Source organism: Schistocerca cancellata, chromosome 2 (assembly GCF_023864275.1).
Source record: "Schistocerca cancellata isolate TAMUIC-IGC-003103 chromosome 2, iqSchCanc2.1, whole genome shotgun sequence".
Classification (NCBI taxonomy): Eukaryota; Metazoa; Arthropoda; class Insecta; order Orthoptera; family Acrididae; genus Schistocerca; species Schistocerca cancellata.
The window spans coordinates 419,417,681-419,441,652 of NC_064627.1; the positions used below are offsets into that span (position 1 = coordinate 419,417,681).

The 23,972-nt window shown below is 38.6% G+C and overlaps 1 protein-coding gene across 1 annotated transcript in view; it reads left to right on the forward strand.

The window, feature by feature from the left end:
- Nucleotides 1-23,972, forward strand: part of LOC126154495 (A-kinase anchor protein 9-like) — a 510,657-nt gene that overhangs the window by 451,534 nt on the left and 35,151 nt on the right. Inside the window, exons 47-49 of the mRNA XM_049916148.1 lie at nucleotides 4,143-4,361; nucleotides 14,650-14,796; nucleotides 20,522-20,680. Coding sequence (XP_049772105.1) covers nucleotides 4,143-4,361; nucleotides 14,650-14,796; nucleotides 20,522-20,680 — 525 coding nt within the window. The remainder of the gene's footprint in view (nucleotides 1-4,142; nucleotides 4,362-14,649; nucleotides 14,797-20,521; nucleotides 20,681-23,972) is intronic.

Sequence of the window (23,972 nt, forward strand, 5' to 3'; positions counted from 1 at the left end):
AAACTTCTGTGTAGTGGGCTCATCTCCTCCTGATTTATGTGCGAAGAACTTACTCCAACATGTGAATAATATTCATTGTTGACTTGGTTGCTATGACCAACTGGTATTCCTGTTGTTGAAGATCGTGACAGTCTAAATTGCTTGGGTGTAATTAAAGCCACAATCACTTCAGATTGAATAATGGTGCTGTCATTTGTACCGTTACAGTGTACGAGGTGCATTCAAGTTCTAAGGCCTCTGATTTTTTTTCTAATTAACTACTCACCTGAAATCGATGAAACTGGCGTTACTTCTCGACGTAATCGCCCTGCAGACGTACACATTTTTCACAACACTGACGCCATGATTCCATGGCAGCGGCGAAGGCTTCTTTAGGAGTCTGTTTTGACCACTGGAAAATTGCTGAGGCAATAGCAGCACGGCTGGTGAATGTGCGGCCACGGAGAGTGTCTTTCATTGTTGGAAAAAGCCAAAAGTCACTAGGAACCAGGTCAGGTGAGTAGGGAGCATGAGGAATCACTTCACAGTTGTTATCACGAAGAAACTGTTGCGTAACGTTAGCTCGATGTGCGGGTGCGTTGTCTTGGTGAAACAGCACACGCGCAGCCCTTCCCGGACGTTTTTGTTGCAGTGCAGGAAGGAATTTATTCTTCAAAACATTTTCGTAGGATGCACCTGTTACCATAGTACCCTTTGGAACACAATGGGTAAGGATTATGCCCTTGCTTTTCCAGAACATGGACACCATCATTTTTTCAGCACTGGCGATTACCCGAAATTTTTTTGGTGGCGGTGAATCTGTGTGCTTCCATTGAGCTGACTGGTGCTTTGTTTCTGGATTGAAAAATGGCATCCACGTCTCATTCATTGTCACAACCGACGAAAAGAAAGTCCCAGTCATGCAGTCGTTGCGTGTCAACATTGCTTGGCAACATGCCACACGGGCAGCCATGTGGTCATCCGTCAGCATTCGTGGCACCCACCTGGATGACACTTTTCGCATTTTCAGGTCGTCATGCAGGATTGTGTGCACAGAACCCACAGAAATGCCAACTCTGGAGGTGATCTGTTCAACAGTCATTCGTCGATCCCCCAAAACTATTCTCTCCACTTTCTCGATCATGTCGTCAGACCGGCTTGTGCGAGCCCGAGGTTGTTTCGGTTTGTTGTACACGACGTTCTGCCTTCATTAAACTGTCGCACCCACGAACGCACTTTCGACACATCAATAACTCCATCACCACATGTCTCCTTCAACTGTCGATGAATTTCAATTGGTTTCACACCACGCAAATTCAGAAAACGAATGATTGCACACTGTTCAAGTAAGGAAAACGTTGCCATTTTAAGTATTTAAAACAGTTCTCATTCTCGCCGCTGGCGGTAAAATTCCATCTGCCGTATGGTGCTGCCATCTCTGGGACGTATTGAGTGATTGATACATTGCACGATGCCAAGTCTTTACTCATTCCCTGTAATAATAGTTATCTTCTTTACTGAATTTCCCATTGCTGTCTTGTTTTGTCTTGATGTTGTGATCCTACTATGCAGCGCCATGTATATGATGGATGACTTCTTTTTCGATTGCAGAGCGCTATAAGAAAGCTTCTACATTTAAACAACTTGCTACAAAATAACAAAACATGGATTCCTTAACTCTTCGATATTTAAATAAGTTCTCAGATCACAACAACTGATAATTAACAAAGCCTTTCAGAAATGTTGATACATGATGCTTCAGTGCTTTTTGACCAAAACAATAAGTTCGTACATAGCTTGAGATAGCATAGCATAGAGTCTGTATAACAAGATTCATTGTCATCAGGCCCCTTCCTTCTTTGGAGTCCACAGCACCAAAACATGACTGCAAAGTACAAGTGACCCTGCACTGGCTAGTCCAAATCACACATCCATTGTGTGCTGTGCCTACATTCTTCTTGCTCTCATATTCACACAAATTCCAATGAACCCATGCACAGCAGATGCTCTTTAGGCTACTACTAATTATAGCAATGTGTACTGCTGCAGAATGGGTCATGTCCTGTAGTCTTCTGGAATCTCTAAGTCAATATCAGTAAAGTATCTCATAGTAGTATGCATTTTTATTTCTGCTGTTGCCACTGTATTGTGACTATGAATATGTGTAGCACGTTTTCATCTAGGTTTGGTCACATAGCCTTTAAAAATGGAATGTAATAACTAAGGACCAGAAATTTTGTGGAAATCATAACATGTGACATAAAAAATAATACCGAAATTGGCTAAAAAACACCAAAATTGCAAAAAAACTAACACCAACATTGTCAAAAAACACCAAACTTGCAAAAAATACACTAAATTTCCCAAAAGAAACACTGAATCTGGCCAAAAATGTAACATTGAACCTTGCAACAACAAAAATTAATGGACAAAACTACATGGAAATTGGCAAAGGAAATAGCACTAAAAAAAACAGAAAGGGAAAGAAATAACATCAAAATTAGCAAAAAAACTAATTTGGCAACAAAATAACTTCAAAATTGGTAAAAAGCAGTACAAAATCAGACATAAAATAACACCAAATTTGGCCATAAAATGAAATGCTTTTTTCTTGTTTTAGTAACACTTCTGTTTAAATGTTCACATTTCTTTATTATCTCATACCTCTGGGGTGAGCTAAATCATAAAACCTGAAACCTTGTAAGATGTCATCATCATTCCTCTATATAATTCAAGAGCTGTAACACCCATACAAGGGTAAAATTATCATATTTCTGGAAATGATGCCATAGTTTACCAATGTTGACATCCTGTCAAGGCAGTTTTACTTTTAAATATCACCACCACTTCATGATGGTACATCATACTGTAACTAATAAAATAGCAATTTAGTTTCACACAAATCTGTAAAGGAGCAATAACTAAACAGTCTTCCAGTTCGTAGCAGAAAATTGTAAGTTCATACTATCTTCAGTAAATGAAGTGAATAAATTCAATATGAGTCAATAAAACACTTTTCGTGAAATAAAATTTCTCAGCATATTTGTATTCCTATCAGATTGCATTCTTTATCATATATGATTCAAGCACACCAGAGGTTATCTGTATAGGAACTTACAGATTCTAAATTTTCTTCATTTGCATGTTCATTCCATTTGTTAACAATTCCAAAGTGTAATTAATGTGATGTGTTCCATGTCCCCTTCTCCATTGTGATGAATAACAATCATGAGCAATAAACTTCAATATTTTTAGCTGCCCAGTTGACATTCTGCACTCACTAGTGGTGAGTTTGCCATGGCACAACCACCTGCACATAATCAACAATTCTCATGTCTTTTACTAGGTTCTAAGTCACTTCTAGCAAAATTTTAAAATATCGAACAAGTAACTTATCGTATCAAACAATAACAAAAAAAAACTTGTGTGATAATTGACTTAACCAACTTCATTCCAAGCACACCTCTGAAATATCTGCAGTTGTTCATTTATCCAGAAAGTAATGAAAACTATGGATAGCAGGTCTATTCTGTGGCAGTTTCCTTCTGTTACAAGAGGATTTGCATTGTATGTTAAGGATGATGGTGAAAATATTTGAATTTTCCTTTTCTCTGCAAAATCAATTGCATGCATACTGTTAATTTTGATTAAGAACAGGACATTAATTATATGATATAAATAAATCAAGCCCATTAATAATAGAATTATCTTGAAACTGAACTTTGTAAATGCATTGTCCATCATTATAAATTGTAACCAGTTTGTGTCTTTACAACTGAGCTCACTTTCTGTTTCCTAAATACAAACTAAAATTCAAGAAATCAACATTCCTGATTTGATACCTTTCCAATTTATGGTGTAACAGACAATGCTGATGGGTCACAGATCTCATTCCAAGACCCAAAAATGTTATTCCAAAGAGTAATAAATCATTGACAGCATGCATTCTGCTTTTACCTTTTTAATGGTCAAACAAGATTTCCTTGAATAAATATCACTTGTATTTGTTAAATGAATTTAAAAGTTCAAAAAACCTTTTTAAAAACTTGCAGAAGCATGGATAAATTTTGTCTGTGTGTACTTCAGAACAGTTATAAAATTTTCTTTCAGATATTCTGTCCAACAATTCCTCAGATTGTGATGTTCTTATTTTGTCATTGCAGCTAGAACTGGAAAAAAAGATAGTGACCATGGAACGGCAGTTATGTGCAGGCAATGGTATTGGAACAAATGGAGAGGAAATAGCTCAGTTACAACATGAGAATGCAGAACTACATCGTCTGTTGAATCTTTCACGCCTTCATGCATCCGAACTGAGCCGTCGGCTTCAGGCCATGGAGTCTGGAACAGATGTGCCCCAGCCAGTTCTCCTCAAACTTAAGGTAAACGTCAATGATATATGTTGTACTGTTTTGAACAAGACAACAAACCAGCTAAATTATGTATCATTTTATTTATACTGTTAACCTTTGATCTTACATTAATTATGTTTAGTTTGCTCTGTGTATCCTCTTTGTGCGTAATGTTCAGAATTAATGTTATACACCACATGTGGCACGTTTACTTTGGTGTTTCAGAAGTTATCTGCAGTATTGTTTTTGCAGTGTGTTACTGGAGACGGCCCAAACAAATACCGGTTATCGCGTCTTTCATGTGATGCACGGTGTTGACAGAAAGCATCAGCTTGCTTCCCATTACGAACAAAATTTATTTCAAAGCAGAATTTTACATCCTTAGTCAATGGAATGGTCTCAAACTAGTTTCGTGCAATATTCCTTTTATCAGTATGTGCTAACAGGGATAGTAAAACACGAAGAACAAGCAGCACTCCAGAAGCAACTGGGCAATGCTGCTGCATGGTGGTAGCAGCCAACATGGGCCATGGCAGTGGTGTTGCTGCTGGAGTACTGGTTATTATTCGTGTTCTACTGTCCCTGTTAATAGGTATTGATTAAAAAAAAATCACAGTAGACTAGCTTGGGACCGCTCTATTAAATAGACATGTAAAATTCCATTTTAAACATCATTTTGTTTGTAGTGGGAAACAAACTGACGTCTTCTATCTATAATGGACGTTATATGAAAGACTTGACAACCAGCATTTTTTTGGGCCAACTCCAGCTACACAGTGAAAAACAAAAAATATCTGCTGAAATACCTTGAAAATGCTCCTGACAACTCTTAGGCGAGACACCCTGTATATCTTCCTTATTATTATGTTACAGTTATCAATATATGAGGTGCTAGTTGAAAGTGTAAGATGTAGGTGACAAGTGCATTGGTAGTGGATTAGTACAGTGCCACTACACATAAATACATGCTATTTTAACTGATAAAATGAGGTGTGATCAGAAAGTAATGAGAATTTTTTTAATTTAATAGGCTTTATAGGTCCAATTTACAAATCCTTTTTTTTTTTTTTTTTTTTTTTTTTTTTTTTTTTTTTTTTTTTTTTTTTATCTCAGTGGTAAACGTGTTCCTGATGTATGTATGCATTTTTAGCTCTTTTGAATATTTAGGTTACTGTTGACAGCCAAAAAGTTCATATGTATTTTCAAGTGCTTGACAAATTTTTAATTCTGAAAAAGCCTAATCAAAGAAGTTGCTTTCAGTTATGCTTGAAAATGGAATAAAGTGCAGCACCACATTTGAAATATTGACTGTGGCTTTTGATAAATCTACTGTGAGTAAGACAAGTGATTGCAAGTGGTATAAATGTTTCAAAGAGGGTTGAGGAGACATTGAAGATGACTCCCTGTACACCCTATCACATCAATTACTGATGGCAGTGAGGAAGAAGTAAAGAAAACGGTTCTGGAAAATTGCTGAATCTCCATCTGAAAGGTTACTAATGACGTCTGCATATCCTTTGGCACATGCCAAGCAATTTTTTTGATGTTTTTGACATGAAATGTAGCAGCAGAGTTTGTTCTGAAATTGTTGATTTTCGACCACAAATGATCTCATGAAGACATCACTCAGGAATTACTGAATGAAGCTGACAATGATCTAGAACTTCTAAAGGAGATTATAACAGGTGAAAAATATGAGTATACAGGTGTGAAATCAAAACCAAAGCCCAGTCGTCCCAATGAAACTGCCTGAAGAACCAAGACACAAAAAATAAATAAATAAATAAATAAATAAATTTACAAGTTCAGTCACCTGTGAGAGTTCTCCTCGCTGTTTTCTTCAGTTACAATTGGACAGGGCATAAGGAATACTACCTGGAAGTTACGTGCCATTTGCGTGAAGCAATCTGAAGGAAATGACAAGAATTTTCACAAAACCACTCATGTAAATTATATCCTGATAATGCTCCCATTCACACCTCAATGCTTGTTCATGACTTTTTTTTGCAAAAAACAAAACCATTATATTGCGTCAGCCATTGTAACCTTCCAAACTTCTTCCTAATTCCAAGACTGAAGACAACCATGAAAAGATGCCGCTCTATCCTGTGCAAGCTGCTTCATCTCCCAGTACCTACTGCAACCTACATCCTTCTGAATCTGCTTAGTGTATTCATTTCTTGGTCTCCCTCTGTGATTTTTACCCTCCACGCTGCCCTCCAATACTAAATTGGTGATCCCTTGATGTCTCAGAACATCTCCTACCAACCAATCCCTTCTTCTAGTCAAGCTGTGCCACAAATTTCTCTTCTCCCCAATTCTATTCAATACCTCCTCATTAGTTATGTGATCTACCCATCTAATCTTCAGCATTCTTCTGTAGCACCACATTTCAAAAACTTCTATTCTCTTCTTGTCTAAACTATTTATCGTCCATGTTTCACTTCCATACATGGTTACACTCCATACAAATACTTTCAGAAACGACTTCCTGGCACTTAAATCTATACTCCATGTTAACAAATTTCTCTTCTTCAGAAACACTTTCCTTGCCATTGCCAGTGTACATTGTATATCCTCTCTACTTCGACCATCATCAGTTATTTTGCTCCCCAAATAGCAAAACTCATCTACTACTTTGTCTCATTTCCTAATCTACGAGGGCAGTTCAATAAGTAATGCAACACATTTTTTTTCTGAAACAGGGGTTGTTTTATTCAGCATTGAAATACACCAGGTTATTCCCCAATCTTTTAGCTACACAGCACTATTTTTCAACGTAATCTCCATTCAATGCTACGGCCTTACGCCACCTTGAAATGAGGGCCTGTATGCCTGCACGGTACCATTCCACTGGTCGATGTCGGAGCCAACGTCGTACTGCATCAATAACTACTTCATCATCCGCGTAGTGCCTCCCACGGATTCCGTCCTTCATTGGGCCAAACATATGGAAATCAGACGGTGCGAGATCGGGGCTGTAGGGTGCATGAGGAAGAACAGTCCACTGAAGTTTTGTGAGCTCCTCTCGGGTGCGAAGACTTGTGTGAGGTCTTGCGTTGTCATGAAGAAGGAGAAGTTCGTTCAGATTTTTGTGCCTACGAACACGCTGAAGTCGTTTCTTCAATTTCTGAAGAGTAGCACAATACACTTCAGAGTTGATCGTTTGACCATGGGGAAGGACATCGAACAGAATAACCCCTTCAGCGTCCCAGAAGACTGTAACCATGACTTTACCGGCTGAGGGTATGGCTTTAAACTTTTTCTTGGTAGGGCAGTGGGTGTGGTGCCACTCCATTGATTGCCGTTTTGTTTCAGGTTCGAAGTGATGAACCCATGTTTCATCGCCTGTAACAATCTTTGACAAGAAATTGTCACCCTCAGCCACATGACGAGCAAGCAATTCTGCACAGATGGTTCTCCTTTGCTCTTTATGGTGTTTGGTTAGACAACGAGGGACCCAGCGGGAACAAACCTTAGAATATCCCAACTGGTGAACAATTGTGACAGCACTACCAACAGAGATGTCAAGTTGAGCACTGAGTTGTTTGATGGTGATCCGTCGATCATCTCGAACGAGTGTGTTCGCACGCTCCGCCATTGCAGGAGTCACAGGTGTGCACGGCCAGCCCGCACGCGGGAGATCAGACAGTCTTGCTTGACCTTGTGGCGATGATGACACACGCTTTGCACAACGACTCACCGTGCTTTTGTCCACTGCCAGATCACCGTAGACATTCTGCAAGCGCCTATGAATATCTGAGATGCCCTGGTTTTCCGCCAAAAGAAACTCGATCAATCGTTTGCAACGCACATCCGATACAGACGCCATTTTAACAGCTCCGTACAGCGCTGCCACCTGTCGGAAGTCAATGAAACTATACGAGACAAAGCGGGAATGTTTGAAAATATTCCACAAGAAATTTCCGGTTTTTTCAACCAAAATTGGCCGAGAAAAAAAATGTGTTGCATTACTTATTGAACTGCCCTCGTAATTCCCTCAGCATCACCTGATTTAATTATCCTTGTTTTGATTTTGTTGATGTTCATCTTATATCCTCCTTTCAAGACACTGCCAATTCCATTCAGCTGCTCTTCCAGGTCCTTTGCTGTCTCTGACAGAGTTACAATGTCATCAGCAAACTTCAAAGTTTTTATTTGTTCACCATGGATTTTAATTCTTACTCCAAGTTTTCCTTTTGTTTCCTTTACTGCTTGCTCAGTATACAGTTGAATAACGTCAGGGATAGGCTACAACCTTATCTCACTCCCTTCCCAGCCACTGCTTCCCTTTCGTGCCCCTCAACTCTTATAACTGCCATCTGGTTTCTGTAAAAATTGTAAATAGCCTTTTGCTCACTGTATTTGACCCCTGCCACCTTCAGAATTTAAAAGGGAGTATTCCAGTCAACATTGTCAAAAGCTTTCTCTAAGTCTACAAATTCTAGAAATGTAGATTTGCCTTTCCTTAAACTATCTTCTAAGATAAATCATAGGGTCAGTATTGCCCCACGTGTTCCAACATTTCTATGGAAACCAAACTTATCTTCCCCGCGGTGTGCTTCCACCAGTTTTTCCATTTGTCTGTAAAGAATTCGTGTTAGTATTTTGCAGCCTTGACATACACTACTGGCCATCAAAATTGTTACACCAAGAAGAAATACAGATTGTAAATGGGTATTCATTGGACAAATATATTAGACTAGAACTGACATGTCGTTACATTTTCATGCAATTTGGGTGCATATATCCTGAGAAATCAGTACCCAGAACAACCACCTCTGGCCGTAATAACGGCCTTGATACGCCTGGGCATTGAGTCAAACAGAGCTTGGATGGCGTGTACAGGTACAGCTGCCCATGCAGCTTCAACACGATACCACAGTTCATCAAGAGTAGTGACTGGCATATTGTGACGAGCCAGTTGCTCGGCCACCATTAACCAGACGTTTTCAATTGGTGAGAGATCTGGAGAATGTGCTGGCCAGGGCAGCAGTTGGAACATTTTCTGTATTCAGAAAGGTCCGTACAGGACCTGCAACATGCGGTCGTGCATTATCCTGCTGAAATGTAGGGTTTCGCAAGGATCGAGTGAAGGGTAGAGCCACGGGTCATAACACATCTAAAATGTAACATCCTCTGTTCAAAGTGCCGTCAACACAAACAAGAGGTGACCGAGACGTGTAACCAATGGCACCCCATACCATCACGCCGGGTTAAATGCCAGTATGGCGATGACGAATACACACTTCCAATGTGCGTTCAATGCGATGTCGCCAAACACGGATGCGACCATCATGATGCTGTAAACAGAACCTGGATTCATCCAAAAAAATGACGTTTTGCCATTCGTGCACCCAGGTTTGTCGTTGAGTACACCATCGCAGGCGCTCCTGTCTGTGCTGCTGCAAATGTCGTTGAACTGTTCATGCAGATGGTTTGTGTCTTGCAAACATCCCCATCTGTTGACATAGGGATCGGGACGTGGTTGCATGATCCGTTACAGCCATGCGGATAAGATGCCTGTCATCTCAACTGCTAGTGATACGACGCCATCGGTATCCAGCATGGCATTCCGTATTACCCTCCTGAACCCACCGATTCCATATTCTGCTAACAATCATTGGATCTCGACCAACACGAGCAGCAGTGTCGTGATACAATAAACCGCAATTGCGATAGGCTACAATCTGACCTTTATCAATGTCGGAAACGTGATGGTATGCATTTCTCCTCCTTACACGAGGCATCACAACAATTTTTCACCAGGCAACGCCGGTCAACTGCTGTTTGTGTATGAGAAATTGGTTGGAAATTTTACTCATGTCAGTATGTTGTAGGTGTCGCCACCGGCACCAACATTGTGTTAATGCTCTTAAAAGCTAATCATTTGCATATCACAGCATCTTCTTCCTGTCAGTTAAATTTCGTGTCTGTAGCATGTCATCTTCGTGGTGTAGCAATTTGAATGGCCAGTTGTGTATTAAACTGATAATTTGGTAATTTTCATACCTGATAACACCTGCTTTCCTTGGGAATTGAATTATTATATTCTTCTTGAAGTCTGAGGGTATTTTGCTTGTCTCTTACATCTTGCTCACCACATGGTAGAGTTTCGTCATGGTTGGCTTTCCCAATGCTATCAGTAGTTCTAAAGGAATGTTGTCTACTCCTGGAGCCTTGTTCTGTCTTAGGTCTTTCAGTGCTCTGTCAAATTCAAAAATATTTATTAACAAATTGTAATTTTGCTTAACAAATACTGAATCATAAGTATTTAATACAGATAACAACATGTTTTTATATTGAATTACTGTTTGCATGAAAAGTTGAGTATTCACTTTAGTGTTTAGTTCCAAATATCAAATAGAAAATAAAATTTATTTCTGGAGATTAAACAGTATTAGTGATGCATTTTTTATTTTAGTTAACAAAAACATATTTTGCATGTCTATCAAATTTTAATTTGCTTTTGCACAATCAGAAATTAAAAATTAAAAGGTTATTTTTATTAAAAAATTATGATTCAGCATTTGGTAAGCAACATTTCCATTGTTAATAAATATCATGTTTAAATAAAGGTTAAAAAAGTAGTTGCTGCAAGACTAGACGCACTGACTTTACATTTACAAAACTTTCATGCTATGTGATCACCCATCAGCAAATATGCTTATAAATTGGAAATGTTATGCTCTTATGCTTAGAATTTGAAAGTAAGTAAAAATATTTTTGTTTATTGCAATGACAGAAGTATTTAATTATGATTACATTATGTGGAGAGTACCATACAAATTCCAAAGCTCCATAGCTGAGCATTCAGCATGTATGACTGCCATGTGGAGAACCTGCATTCACTTCCTGGTACTGCCAGGGATTTTTGCTTGGTTTAAGGAAAAGAACGGAATACACTCAGTCCTGTTAGACCAATTGAGAAGTTACTTGAATGAAAAGAAGTGGTTGTAAAGTCTGGAAAGTTGACAACAGCTAGGAGAGTGGTGTGCTGACCCCATGCCCCTCTATCCTACATCCAGAACATGCCCTATAGCAGAGGATGATACACTGGCCAGTCAGCATTGCATAGTCCTTTAGCCTTGAGTGCAGAATTGCTTTTTTACCATACAAACTCCTAACTGAGCAATGTGAACACTGACAATGTCACGACTCAAACCTTAAAACATTGGAACATCTGTTGTATGTGCTTGTCTGTGACAGTAACCACCACACAGGCCAGATAATTAACAAAATTTGACCAGATTACAAAATGAATTAGATTGTATGTGCAGTATGAGGTTATACAGATTATGCCTAGCCTGAAGAAGTGATAAGCCCATAGCCCAGATGGTATTTACTTGAAAGTGATTCTTCTGCATCTAGTATTACACATCTTAAGATAGCTAACTGAATTTGTAATGACTATGATTGGGACAGATCCCCGAATCCAGGATAGTATTTAAAAAGAAAAGCTATAGAAATATCTCAGAGAAATTGAAAATGTATTGGTGCCTCTGCTTAACCTGCTCAGAAACTCATCCCACATCTACATCTACATTTACACTCTGCAAACCACCGTGAGGTGCATGGCAGAGGGTACGTCACACTGTACCAGTTATTAAGGTTTCTTCCTATTCCATTCACAAATGGAGAATGGGAGAAATTATTGTTTGAATGCCTCTATGTGTGCATTAATTGTTCTAACCTTTCCTCACAATCCCTATGTGAGCAATACATAGGGGACTGTAGTGTATTTCTAGAATCATCATTTAAAGCTTGTTCTTGAAACTTTCTTAACAGACTTTCACAGGATAGTTTACATCTATCTTCAAGAGCCTTCCAGTTGAGTTCCTTCAGCTTCTCTGTGATACTTTCCCACAGATCAAACAAACCTGTGACCATTCATGCTGCCCTTCTCTGTGTACATTCAATATCCCCTGGTATGTTCAGTATCCCCTGTTAGTCCTATCTGGCACATACTTGAGCAAGAACCAGTTGCTTGAGCGATTTGTAAACAATCTCCTTTGTAGACTGACTGCATTTCCCCAGTTCTCTTCCAATAAACTGAAGTCTACCACCGGCCTTACCCATGATTGAGCCTATATGATCATTCCATTTTATATCCCTTCTAAGTGTTACACCCAGGTATTTGTATCAGTTAGCCAGTTCCAACAGTGACTCATAGGATACAACCTTTATTCATTTTGTGAAGTGCACAATTTTACATTTTTGAACATTTACAGCAAGTTGCCAATCTTTGCATCACTTTGAAATCTTATTGAGATCTGACTGAATATTTATCTAGCTTTTTTCAGATAGTACTTCATTATAGAAAACTGCATCATCTGCAAAAAGTCTGAGATTTCTATTAATATTGTTAGCAACATTATTAATATACAACATGAATAGCAAGGATCTCATTACACATCGCTGGGAAATACCTGAAGGTACTTCTATATCTGCTGATGACTCTCCATCCAAGACAGCACCTGCGTCTTGCCTACCAAAAACATTTCACTTGATACGGCATATGATGGTACTGTTGACACTAAGCCTAGGTGTGGTACGGGGTCAATTGCTTTTCGGAAATCAAGAGATACTCCATCTACCTGACTGTGTTGATCCAAAGCTTTCAGTTCATCATGTGAGAAAAGTGCGAGTTGCCTTTCACATGATGGATGTTTTCAGGATCCATGCTGGTTGGCATTGAGGCAGTCACTCTGTCCAAGGTACCTCATTATGTTTGAGCTCAGACTATGCTCTAAGATTCTTCAACAAATTGACGTCAAAGATATTGGACAATAATTTTGTGGATCATTTGTCGTATACTTCTTGTAGATGGGTGTGACCTATGCTTTATTCCAAGAACTGGGCACAGTTCTTTGTTTGAGGGATGATAGATTATAGTTCGAAGAGGGACTAACTCAGCCACTAATTCAGTATAGAATCTGGTAGGGATTCCATTGGGCCCTGGAGCTTTGTTCAATTTTAAGAATTTCAGTTATTTTTCAACACCACGGATACTAATACTTATTTCATTCATCTTTTCAGTGGTATGAGGATTAAATTGGGGCAATCCTTCTGGGCTTTCCTGTGTAAAAGAACATTTGAAAACAGAGTTCAGCATTTCAGCCTTTGCTTTGCTACCCTCGACCCTGAGTTTCAGTTCCTGTCTCATTCACTTGTGATTGGGCGCTAACTTCGATGCCACTAACAGCCTTTACATATGACCAGAATTTCTTTGGGTTTTGTGAAACATTGTTTGACAATATTCTGCTACAGTGGTCATTGAAGGCCATCATGCATTGCTCTATTGACAGCCAAATGCATTTCATTCGGCATTCTACTGAGAATTTTCCAACTTCAGCTGGTGTCAGTTTTGCTTTATCCAAGGCAAGTTATTTAATGATGTTTATCAACCAATCTACATAGTGAATAACACCCTCACAAATAAGCAATTCCATTAATGATAGACACTGCTGGTACCTTCGATCTCATGTGACAGACTGAAATGTTTGGATGAATATGATAGCTCCAAATACTCTTTGCACTGCAGAATAGCTTCCATAGCTACTCCAGACGGGATGGTAGAGTGGTGTGCAGGAAATCACAAAATTATAAAGAAAATCACTGAAAGATATCTGCAGCTATCCCCCTGGCCCCATCTAGGAATTTAGCCTTCTTGCATTAATCAACACAGAGATACACACCTGTGGCATTGTTTCATAAACAGCTGCTTAAATTTGCCAGGAAGTTTAAAAACAGCATATAATCTACCACATAGTAAAACTATTTTTTTTTTTTCTGGAATCAGTCTCTAGGTTGTGGCTAAGCCATTTCCTCATATATCCTTTCTTCTAGAACCACTAGTACAGCAACATATGGAGGAGAGCTTCTGTGAAGTTTTGATAGCTGGAGAGAGATACTGGCAGAGTTGAATCTGTGGAAGCAAGTCATTCCTGTATAGCTTAGTTGGTAAGAGCATTGTCCACAAAAGGCAAAGTTCTGAGTTGAAGCTGTGGCCAAGACACAGGTTTCATCAGCCACAAAGTCGTCAGATGCAGTTCGCTCATGACTAGTTACTGCTGTGACTATGTATTTATTTTTCATTTACACTGATTTTTTTACTGTTCTTTTAGTTTTTATACTGTAGTCCATAGGGCCGTATAAAATTTTAATACCTTCTCCCAGACACTGAATAAAAAGGCAAAAAACGAAAACCAATGAAAAGGGGAAAAGCAATATATATTTTTATTTTCATTTTCATTTTCAGTTCAGTGCTTTGGGTTCTACTCTTTATTTTGTTGTTTTTAAATGCATTTGCTTGCAGAGTGTGAACACTATACTGGAGAAACATGTGAGTGATAATGCAGACCTTACTCAAAGACTTACCTGTCTTTTAGAGGAGCGACAACAGTTGCAGGGTCAGATCAATGACATGCAAGTTCAGTTACAGAAGATTAAGTCACAATTGAAGGTAAGAGTTCTGCATACTGTGCTAAACAGCCATGTGCATTCAATTTAATATGTTCTTACCTCTCAAATAAACTTATGAAGGCTCCAATCAGTCTTTCTATTTTGTGCTGTTCTCATTTTTGATAACTTTGACTTGTTTCTCTTTAATAGGTCTTCTAGACCTCTCGTTTCTTTTCTTTATCAATTTTTCTCAGTATATTTGCCAAAAATCATTATATCTAAATAAAGGTTGAACAAGACGTTTTTTTTAAAAAAATAGTTGCGATAAGGGTTTTTCACTCAGTGAATTCATTCAGAACATCTTCATTTAATTTTCTTTCTGTCCAGCTTGTTCTTATTAGCCTTCTCTAAAACCATGTTTCAGTTATTTCTAATAATTTTGAATAGTGTCCAGCTTTCATGGCCACTCAAGAGTAGACTTCAAATGACAATCTTTTTTTCCTTTTCTATAAAAAATCACTTAGTCATTAATAGGTCCTCCTTCATTAAAAGCAATGCTATGCAGTGAATGAGAATTTTGGTTGCCCTAACTCCAGATGTCTTCACAGTGGAAATGTTCATAACTCTCTTCGCGAAAACATTAAACACAAATGATAACAAAGAGTATCCTAATCCTGTCCCATTTTGTAAATTTAGCATTATTATTCCCCATTAATGTCTATCCTCATATTTTGGTTTCTCCATAAGCTTAATATTGTTTTCCTAAGTTTCTAATGTAAGTGTGTCTTATTTGAAGATCATGAAGAATTGCTTCCAACTTGTGCATTCAAATGACTTATGGAAATTAGCAAAGGCTTTCTGATTAATGGAGTTGGAGGCATGGGACCACTTGTGGAGGTGGGTGTTGGGCAGCAGCTAAGACGATTGAGATGGGGGTTGGAGGATGTGTTGTAAGGAAAAAAGACAGATCCCATCAATGTAATTAAGAGAAGATGGTATAGAGTGCTGTTTTGAAACAACCATGTTACACTCAGCAATATATTCTAACATTAGATGGTTGACTTTTTGCTGTGCCACAGTTGGCCTCTGACCATTCATTCGGGTTGTTAAGTCTTCATATTGCCCATAGTTAGTTTACAGTTCCTGAGGGTATTTTTGTTTTGTCATTACACCTACAAGAAAATGCATGTTGTTTTGCTTTGTTGAGACAAAGCATCATCAGTGTAGTATGTAATTAAAGATATTTATAATTTGATTTGTTTTTAAGATTGAAAAAAGTTCATTAACAGTTAAAACCAACAAATTGTTAAAGAACTGTTTTCAATCACAAAAACAATTCAAACTGTAAATGTCTTTAATTACAAACCACTGATGATGTTTTACCTCAGTAAAGTGAAACGCATCTGGTGAAAAAAAGAAACACATTTTCTTGTAGCAAGGGAAAGAAAATACCCTCGGGAGTTGAGGTTGTAGTGAAATGGTACTGTAAATTTACGTAAAATACTGAATGTGTCTGCCCAATATGACTTCAAATCATAATACATAATCTTTAACAGCTGTGCACAGAACACTGGCTTTTGCCTACAGTGATGTCTACTACTACTGTGGCTACAAAATAATTTCTGCAGGGCAAACACACTTTGAAATTAATCTCATCACTAACGAAGCTTAAGATTTTCATAACAGCAACTGGACTGATGATGGCCAACATTATCTTACTGACTGTAAGGGTGGGCATTCTGTAACTGTACAGAATGAAACATGAAGAAGTCATCTCACAGTATGTATGATGTAATTTAGAATCTCCTTGACACAAAATGAGATGCAAATAACAATTCACTGAACACTGCTATGCAACACTAACTAGCAATGCAGTCAGATCTCACAACACAGCTAAACCACATCATCTTTGATGCAACAAGTAGAAAGAGAAGAAATGTACTCGCAAACAGAAGCAGATCAGCATACTATTCTACCTTCAGACACAGACATAAAAATCTTTCCATATAGGTATAGTAACCATTGCAATTACTGATCATAGCTCCATTGCAGTTGTGCAACTGGCCATCAAGAGTCTTATGGAAAATAATTTTAATAAGCTTCTCAGTGCAGTGCTCCATGAAATTATATTTAATCAAAATGTGTTTGAAACAAGATCAATGCTGGTATTTGCAGACTTATTCCTATGTTTCATTAATTGCCATAATTGTTACTTAATGGCTCAGCAGAGAGGAACTTAATTTAATTAAGGAGGACATAATTACCAAGATTGTTTCTCATTTCAGCGCACAATGAAAACTAGTCAAACCCCTGGTGTAGATGATGATGGTGTAATTGTTCCAGTCTGGGGTAATATTGGATAATGAGGGAAGTGTTCCTTTGCAGTTGTTCCATGGGGAGGGGGGGGGGGTCATTGGAGAGTTAGGTGTGTGTGTGTGTGTGTGTGTGTGTGTGTGTGTGTGTGTGTGTGTGTGTGTGTGTGTGTTTGCATGCTTGAGTACTTGAGTGCATGATGAGTACATGCGTCCTCTCACATCTGACATGGTACATTGTTTGTGTACTCAGTTTAGAGGGCATTGCCTGTCTGTGAAGACCTCAGTGAGACCTTGAGCAAATATTTTTGTGGTTAGTTGCTGTAGCTGTCACAGACCTGAAGAACTAGCCATCAGCTGTACAAATTAGTCTTCATTCTTTACCAGTTCTGGTCTTAGCTACTATCATCTGGTAGATAAGCATTTTGTCTTTTCATTAGATAATCGAAAGTCCTCAAAGATAAAAGATATTTATCTATAAACACATAATACACCATGATTGTGGACAGCATTAAATTGGCCTCACAAGAATTCTGTCCCATTACAGAGATATCCTACCCATCAGAGGTAGGGCTGAATGTGAAAGTAGTCACGCATAGAACAGTTCTGCTATAATTACTGCACAGCGTTTTCTGCGAACACGACCACCAAGCAATTCTTCACCCAAATGAATTACCACTGGCTGTGTCTGAAAAAATAGCTGACCACCAAGTGAAAACATTTGCCTCACATACAACATATTCAGTTTCCATGGCTGCTTCGCAACCTATACCATTTCACTCCCCCCCTCCCTGCCACCTTACCCCACAGCCCTATTTCCCTGCCCCTCCCTCCTCACTCTCCCTAATACCTCCTCCTATGTGTTGCATAGATGGGAATGTTTCTTGTAACACATCACTCAATCCTTATTGCCTCAGTCGAAACTACATGCTGTCCCAAATCAACCACCACGGCTGTCTCTATGCCTTTCACTTCATTCCATTAAGACACAAAAGCAAAGCAAGTTACTAAATATGTGGTTCAATGAAATATCAAATACAGTACATGTTTACAGCCTGCATAACTATAAAGGATTTCACAATGGATTTGTTGTATAAACTTGTTGGTGCACTGGTTGTTTTAATTCTTTATGAAAATCTGAGATTTTGACGAAACACCACCACTTGTGTTCATCAGGAAAGCAACTTAGCATTGACAGAGAATTGGAATCACCCAGATGTAAAGATGTTGTAATGAGCACAGCGACTTGTGATTGCATTGGCACCGACAATGAAATTTTTTATTCACAGCAGCTTTGTTTCCTTCATGACATATAACATGGGACATGCTCCTGTACTCACACTCTCACATACACTAAGGTTTTATATTTTTGTCTGGACCATATAGTGCTAGAATTAACTTCAAAAATAAATAAAATATGCCTACCATCCCTAGAACTTCCTTCACTCTGTCACCTCTCCTCCACCCCTCCCAATCCAGTCTTCCACTCCACTTCATTCTTCATTGTGTGTCACAAGCAGCACCCCCTGCCTAGTATAAAACTTATTTTGAAAAATACTCTGACTGGCAAAAAAAGTTATGTACCCAGGCAGGGAGGAAGAAAGAAAATGAAATGTTATGGGTTGAGAGGGTATGTGATGTTATTTTAGTGAGTACAAAATCAAATCAGAAACTTGACAGTATGAACTTCCATAGAAATATAGCATTGCACCCCCTCTGGTCTGGTTGTATTCACTGATTTGTTTGGGAAGGATGTCATCACGCCATTGTATCATCATGTGAGGCAAACTGGCCAACAACTGTTGTAAATGGTCCTTGATAATCGTCGATACAGGCTCTGGGATGGAGTTGACAGCAGAGCTGGTTCTACACATGTTCTATCAGTGTATTTTGCTGGCTACAGGAGTACCTCAACACTGTGCAGACAATTCATAGAGACATGTGCCACATGTGGACAAGCATTGTCCCATTGAAAAAAGTCACCACAATACTGCTGCATGGGAGGGTAACACATGAGGCTGCAGAACGTCCATGACATACTGTTGTGCTGTCATATTTCACTCAATCACTACGAGCGATGACCTGAAGTCAAATCTGATGGTTTCCCACACCGTGATACTGTGAGTAACACTGCTGTGCATCTCCAAAACATTGGAAGAATGAAACCCCTTGTGACATCATTGCCATTCTCATCAACGATGGTCGTTAGTCATAGTGCAGAACAACAATTCATCAGCAGTCCCTGCTTCCTGGTCGTGGCATCACTCCAAACACAGTTATTTGTGTTGTGATGTTAACGGCAGCCTGTACATGGGACGGTAATTCCCCAACCCAGCTAGCTGCTGCTACTCTGTGACCATGGTGTGGGATGACACAGATTTTTCAAGGCGGCCATTATTTTTCTCACATGGCAAGTTCAGGTGCGAAATGATTACGATGCGCTTGGTGCACAGTATGGCACACCTCCCTTGTGGTGGTCAGATGTGGCCGACTGAAACTTTGACAATGAGTATGTGTGCCCTCCTGTTCCCACGCAGTCCAACATCAGACCACAGTCACATCTGAAAGCCTTACAAATCTGGTTTGTGCACAGGCTGCTGCACCAAAACAATATAGTTTTGTCTGTCTGAATGCTTATTTATTATTGTATCTCCTCCTTTTATGTAATTTGAGGGTTATGTTTCTTGTTACCATGGCATATTCCTCTTAAAACTCAAGCAGACACTGTCCTCTGTTATTACTTTTTCCTTGTCCAAATCTCTTTGCTCTTCTCTTTTTGGGGTCACTGTGCCACATACAACATTGGAGTCTCTCATTATAATTGTTCTTACTGTTTGCCAGTTTTATTACCTCTTCTATAGTTTCATACATTCTACCCTAGCCTAAAATGTCATTGTCATTATTCTTCATAATAATTTTGAGTTCTTATTTTGCTGCTGTTAGCACTGACCTTACGTGTGGCTGTTCCCATCCCTTTCTTCATATTGGGATGCTTTCTATGAGTTTTGAACTGAGCCATCTGATCATGTCCCTACCAGATATTGGTTTCTGTTTCTGCTTTGTGTGATCAGTAATGTCTAAATTATTCTCTGTACTCTCCATGGTTGCAATACCTATTAAATAATATGATGGGATCCTGTTGCATTCCACATCGCAACATTGCTTTCATTCAAATCATTCTGATCATAGCCTTAAATAGTCACTCACAATCCAGATCAACAGGTATGTCTGTATTGTGCGCAATGCTGATTCCACCATCAAAAAGAAAACTTGTTCTTTTTTTTCTGCCCTTGAGATTGTCATCTGCTTCCATCATTAAAGTCTTTTTCTGTGACTCTCAAAGGGGCACTTAATGAGTTTTGTTTTGTAAGATGAGTTACTGTTTTAATAACATTCAAAGCATTTTCTGTCATATAATGCTTGTAGGTGTTTTGTATGTTGCAATTGTTTAATTATGTATGTCATTTTCACTAGGTGAGTGATGCAGAGAAGAGAAACTCAGATGCAAAACTGGTTGCTGAGAGAGCTGCATGGACTCAAGAGCGTGCTACGTTACAACTGGCACTTTCTCAGGCAAAGGCAGAGTCTGAGATGCCTGTGGGAGCTGAAGCAGTGAAAGATACTGAGCAGCGAGTAAGTATTACACTTGAGATATAACCACATTGTTTCTCTGTGAGGCTCAGTAATAAAATTTTAATTATTTCCTCAAAGAAAAAAAAAAATCAAACCCTGGCCAGGAGATGTGATTGATATTCACCCTTGAATGTGAAACATTTTTCCCAGTGATGGATGACTCTGCATGTTCCACCTTATTGTCATTCTTAAAATGTCTGTCACACAGTGGTTTCTTCATTTGAGAAATGAGGAAGAAGTCACTGGGTTGTCTGTTACTGAAGAAGCTGGGCGATGTCATGGCACCAAAAAACCCCTCAGACATCACCCTGCAACTAATATTCTCCCATTACCTCATCAGAAAATTTCAGTAGCCTGCTCCGATGACAGTTTCCTCATTATTATCATGATCTGATAGCACCAAACAATGGCAACCTAAATTCACAAGTATTGGTGGTTGAGTCTTCGCCTTTTTTGGCAGTGGTGTATCCACGTTTCCCTTGCTTGTTTGGCTCCTTTGTCTAAAGGTCATAGTGATGCACCCAGCACTTGTCCATGCTGTTTATGTGACTGAAAAAGTTATTTTGGGTGGCCTGACAGTTTCATGAGCTATTTGAATGGATGTGAGCAATCAACAGAATCAAGTTCCTCCATATAAACAGCTACCAAATTCTTGATGTTTGACACTGAATTTTGCACCCTGTGCTCTGTTTTCAGATGATGCTTTAATTGCTCACCAGCACCTATTTATATTAAGACAGGTGGTGCAGTGGTTGAGACATTGAATCATCCTTTGGAAGAAGTACCATCCAAATCAGAAAATACTAGGTGCAAAAGTTCATTTGATCAATTCAATCAGTCACAATGTGTCCTTACATTCTTATCCCACGACAACAACTGTTTCTTGTAAAATTTGAAGGTTATGGAAATTTAACATATCAGGTGCTGGAAAATAGACACCAATTATTCCACAAAGGCACCTTACTAAGTTTCAAGAAGTAGTGAGGACCCTAGGAACAATCTTCGGCTCCCTATATATGTTTCACATAAGATTTGCAAAGACAAGATTAGGCTAGTTACAGTGCACAAAGATGCATTTCAGCAGTTGTCCTTCCTGTGCTACGTTTACAAATGGAACAGAAAGAAATCCTAATGTGTGGTGCTATGGAAAGTGCCATCTGCCGTGCACAAGTGGGGTGAAGAGCATGGCTGTAAATGTGCAAGTAGCTGTTTACAGTTTCTTTCATTATGTAATTACTCATATTGACTTATAATTTACTGTAATATTTGTTGACATTGTAATTGATTTTTTTCACCATAGACTCTTACAATCTTTTTTTCTCTTTGATGTCTTTCACACCCGCAACAAACTAGGACAAAACAGTAATCAGTATAAACTTGTTAAAAAACACATTACCAGGATCCATGTGTGGTGATTGGCTAAATTTGAATGTGAGGCATGTTTATTCAGTGAAGATCCCAATTGTGGGTCCTACTTGGTGCTCCTCTGTCCAAAACTCTCAGTCCTGCCATGTGACCAGACACCTGTCTACTACAGTTGCTGCCTGACTGAACCAGAGAATATCTCTGAACATAGTTAGGAGAATTTGTATCTCGAATAGTCCATTTTTGGACGCTTATCACAAAGTCTCACGCTCTTGACACCTGCAACACAGCATAGTACGTAAAGCAGTGCATCACACTGCAAGACGTTCTCTCCAACCAGCAAGTGCCCATACGCCGAGGTTCAAGCTCCCGCCCATCACAACTGGTGCGCTCACAAGAAGACTGAATCCTGCCTTGGCCACTTTCCCCAAGAGATGTGTTTATCTGTTTCATGCCTCATGGTGTCAGATTTGTGATGGTGCTGGCATACACTGAGCAGCTAGTTACCTTTCATATGCACCACTTCCAACAGTGTTTGTGCAGTCTGTATTTCAAGCTCCCAAGAGATATGTTATGGTCTTAAAACATTTGTTGATAGCATGAGCTGCTGAGTTAGTGATTTTATTCTGTCTTCATAGTCATGTTGGATCGTGTGTAAAGCATTTACTTTCTGGGCAAATCACTACTAAGAACACAAATTTTACAGTGCCTCGTGGTGCCACTCCTTTCTTTAACAATCACCCTATTACCAAGTGACATTAATGCTGTGCCTCATGGTTTCAGGAACAGCTAAGAATTATTAATTCTTGAGATTATTTCAGTGCTCCTTATAATAGTTTAGTTTGTACAATAAACTAGTTTGTTTGTGTTAACTCGTTATGAACATTACTCATTGTGCTAGTGCATAAAACACCTGTTCCCATGTCCTCAATTTTAGCTGATTTTATGTGGGTTGTTAAGTTAGGTAAGGACCAATGTACCAAAAGTGTCACTGCCTATGATAAATCAGAGGCTCCTCACACAGTTCTAAAACAAATTACTGTGCTAATATGGGCATTGAATGTTGTTTATTGTTATTTGACTTTGAATTTTGGAACTTTGTAATGTCAGTGCAACAGCTGTTCTGATGTTTATCAAGAATGACTATTCTGTAAGTTTATTTGGTTTATGTCTATTATTTCAACAGCTATATTGTTTTATCTTTATATTATATATTTTTTTTATTGTTTTATATTGCAACAGCTATATTGATTTAGAATACTTGTTCTTTTTATTCACTATATTTTGTGACTCCATTATTTAACATTTGCTTGTCTCACTTTTTCAATTATTATTGTTATTATTATTATATTTGAAATTGGCATACTCAAAACCGCGTGAAATTGCTGATTTCTGGGTGTTCCAGTATTTCTTCATTCTTACTCTCTGTTGTTCTCTTCTCTCATCTGTCCATGTCCTTCCTGAATGCATTTCAATTTTCTTCTGAAAACCCCCTAATTTTTTGTACCTTTCTCCTGAATTCATGTCTGTTTTCAATGTCTGTATCTGTTATTCCCAAATCCCATAGGTCGTATGTTAACTTACATAAACTACGAAATTTGGAGTTTTGGATTTCTGTAAAATTAGTTGAGTATCTCTTTGTCAGCCTCTTGTTATCCATTCTTTTTAAGTGGCAATAAAGTGTAATCCTCCACTTTATGATTGTATCTATTATATTCTCAGTTTTTTTTCTCTCCATATACGTCCTCATTGGTCGCTTCTCAGTTTCCAAATGTCATTTTTCGTACTTTGAATTCAGAATTTTTCTTCTTTCTTTCTTTTCAAATCATTTAACTGTTTGGATTGTTTATGGAAAGGCACAAAGTCACATGGTTTTTTTAGTCACCACATTGTAATGCTTCAATTGTGTATTAATAGATTTGTGTGT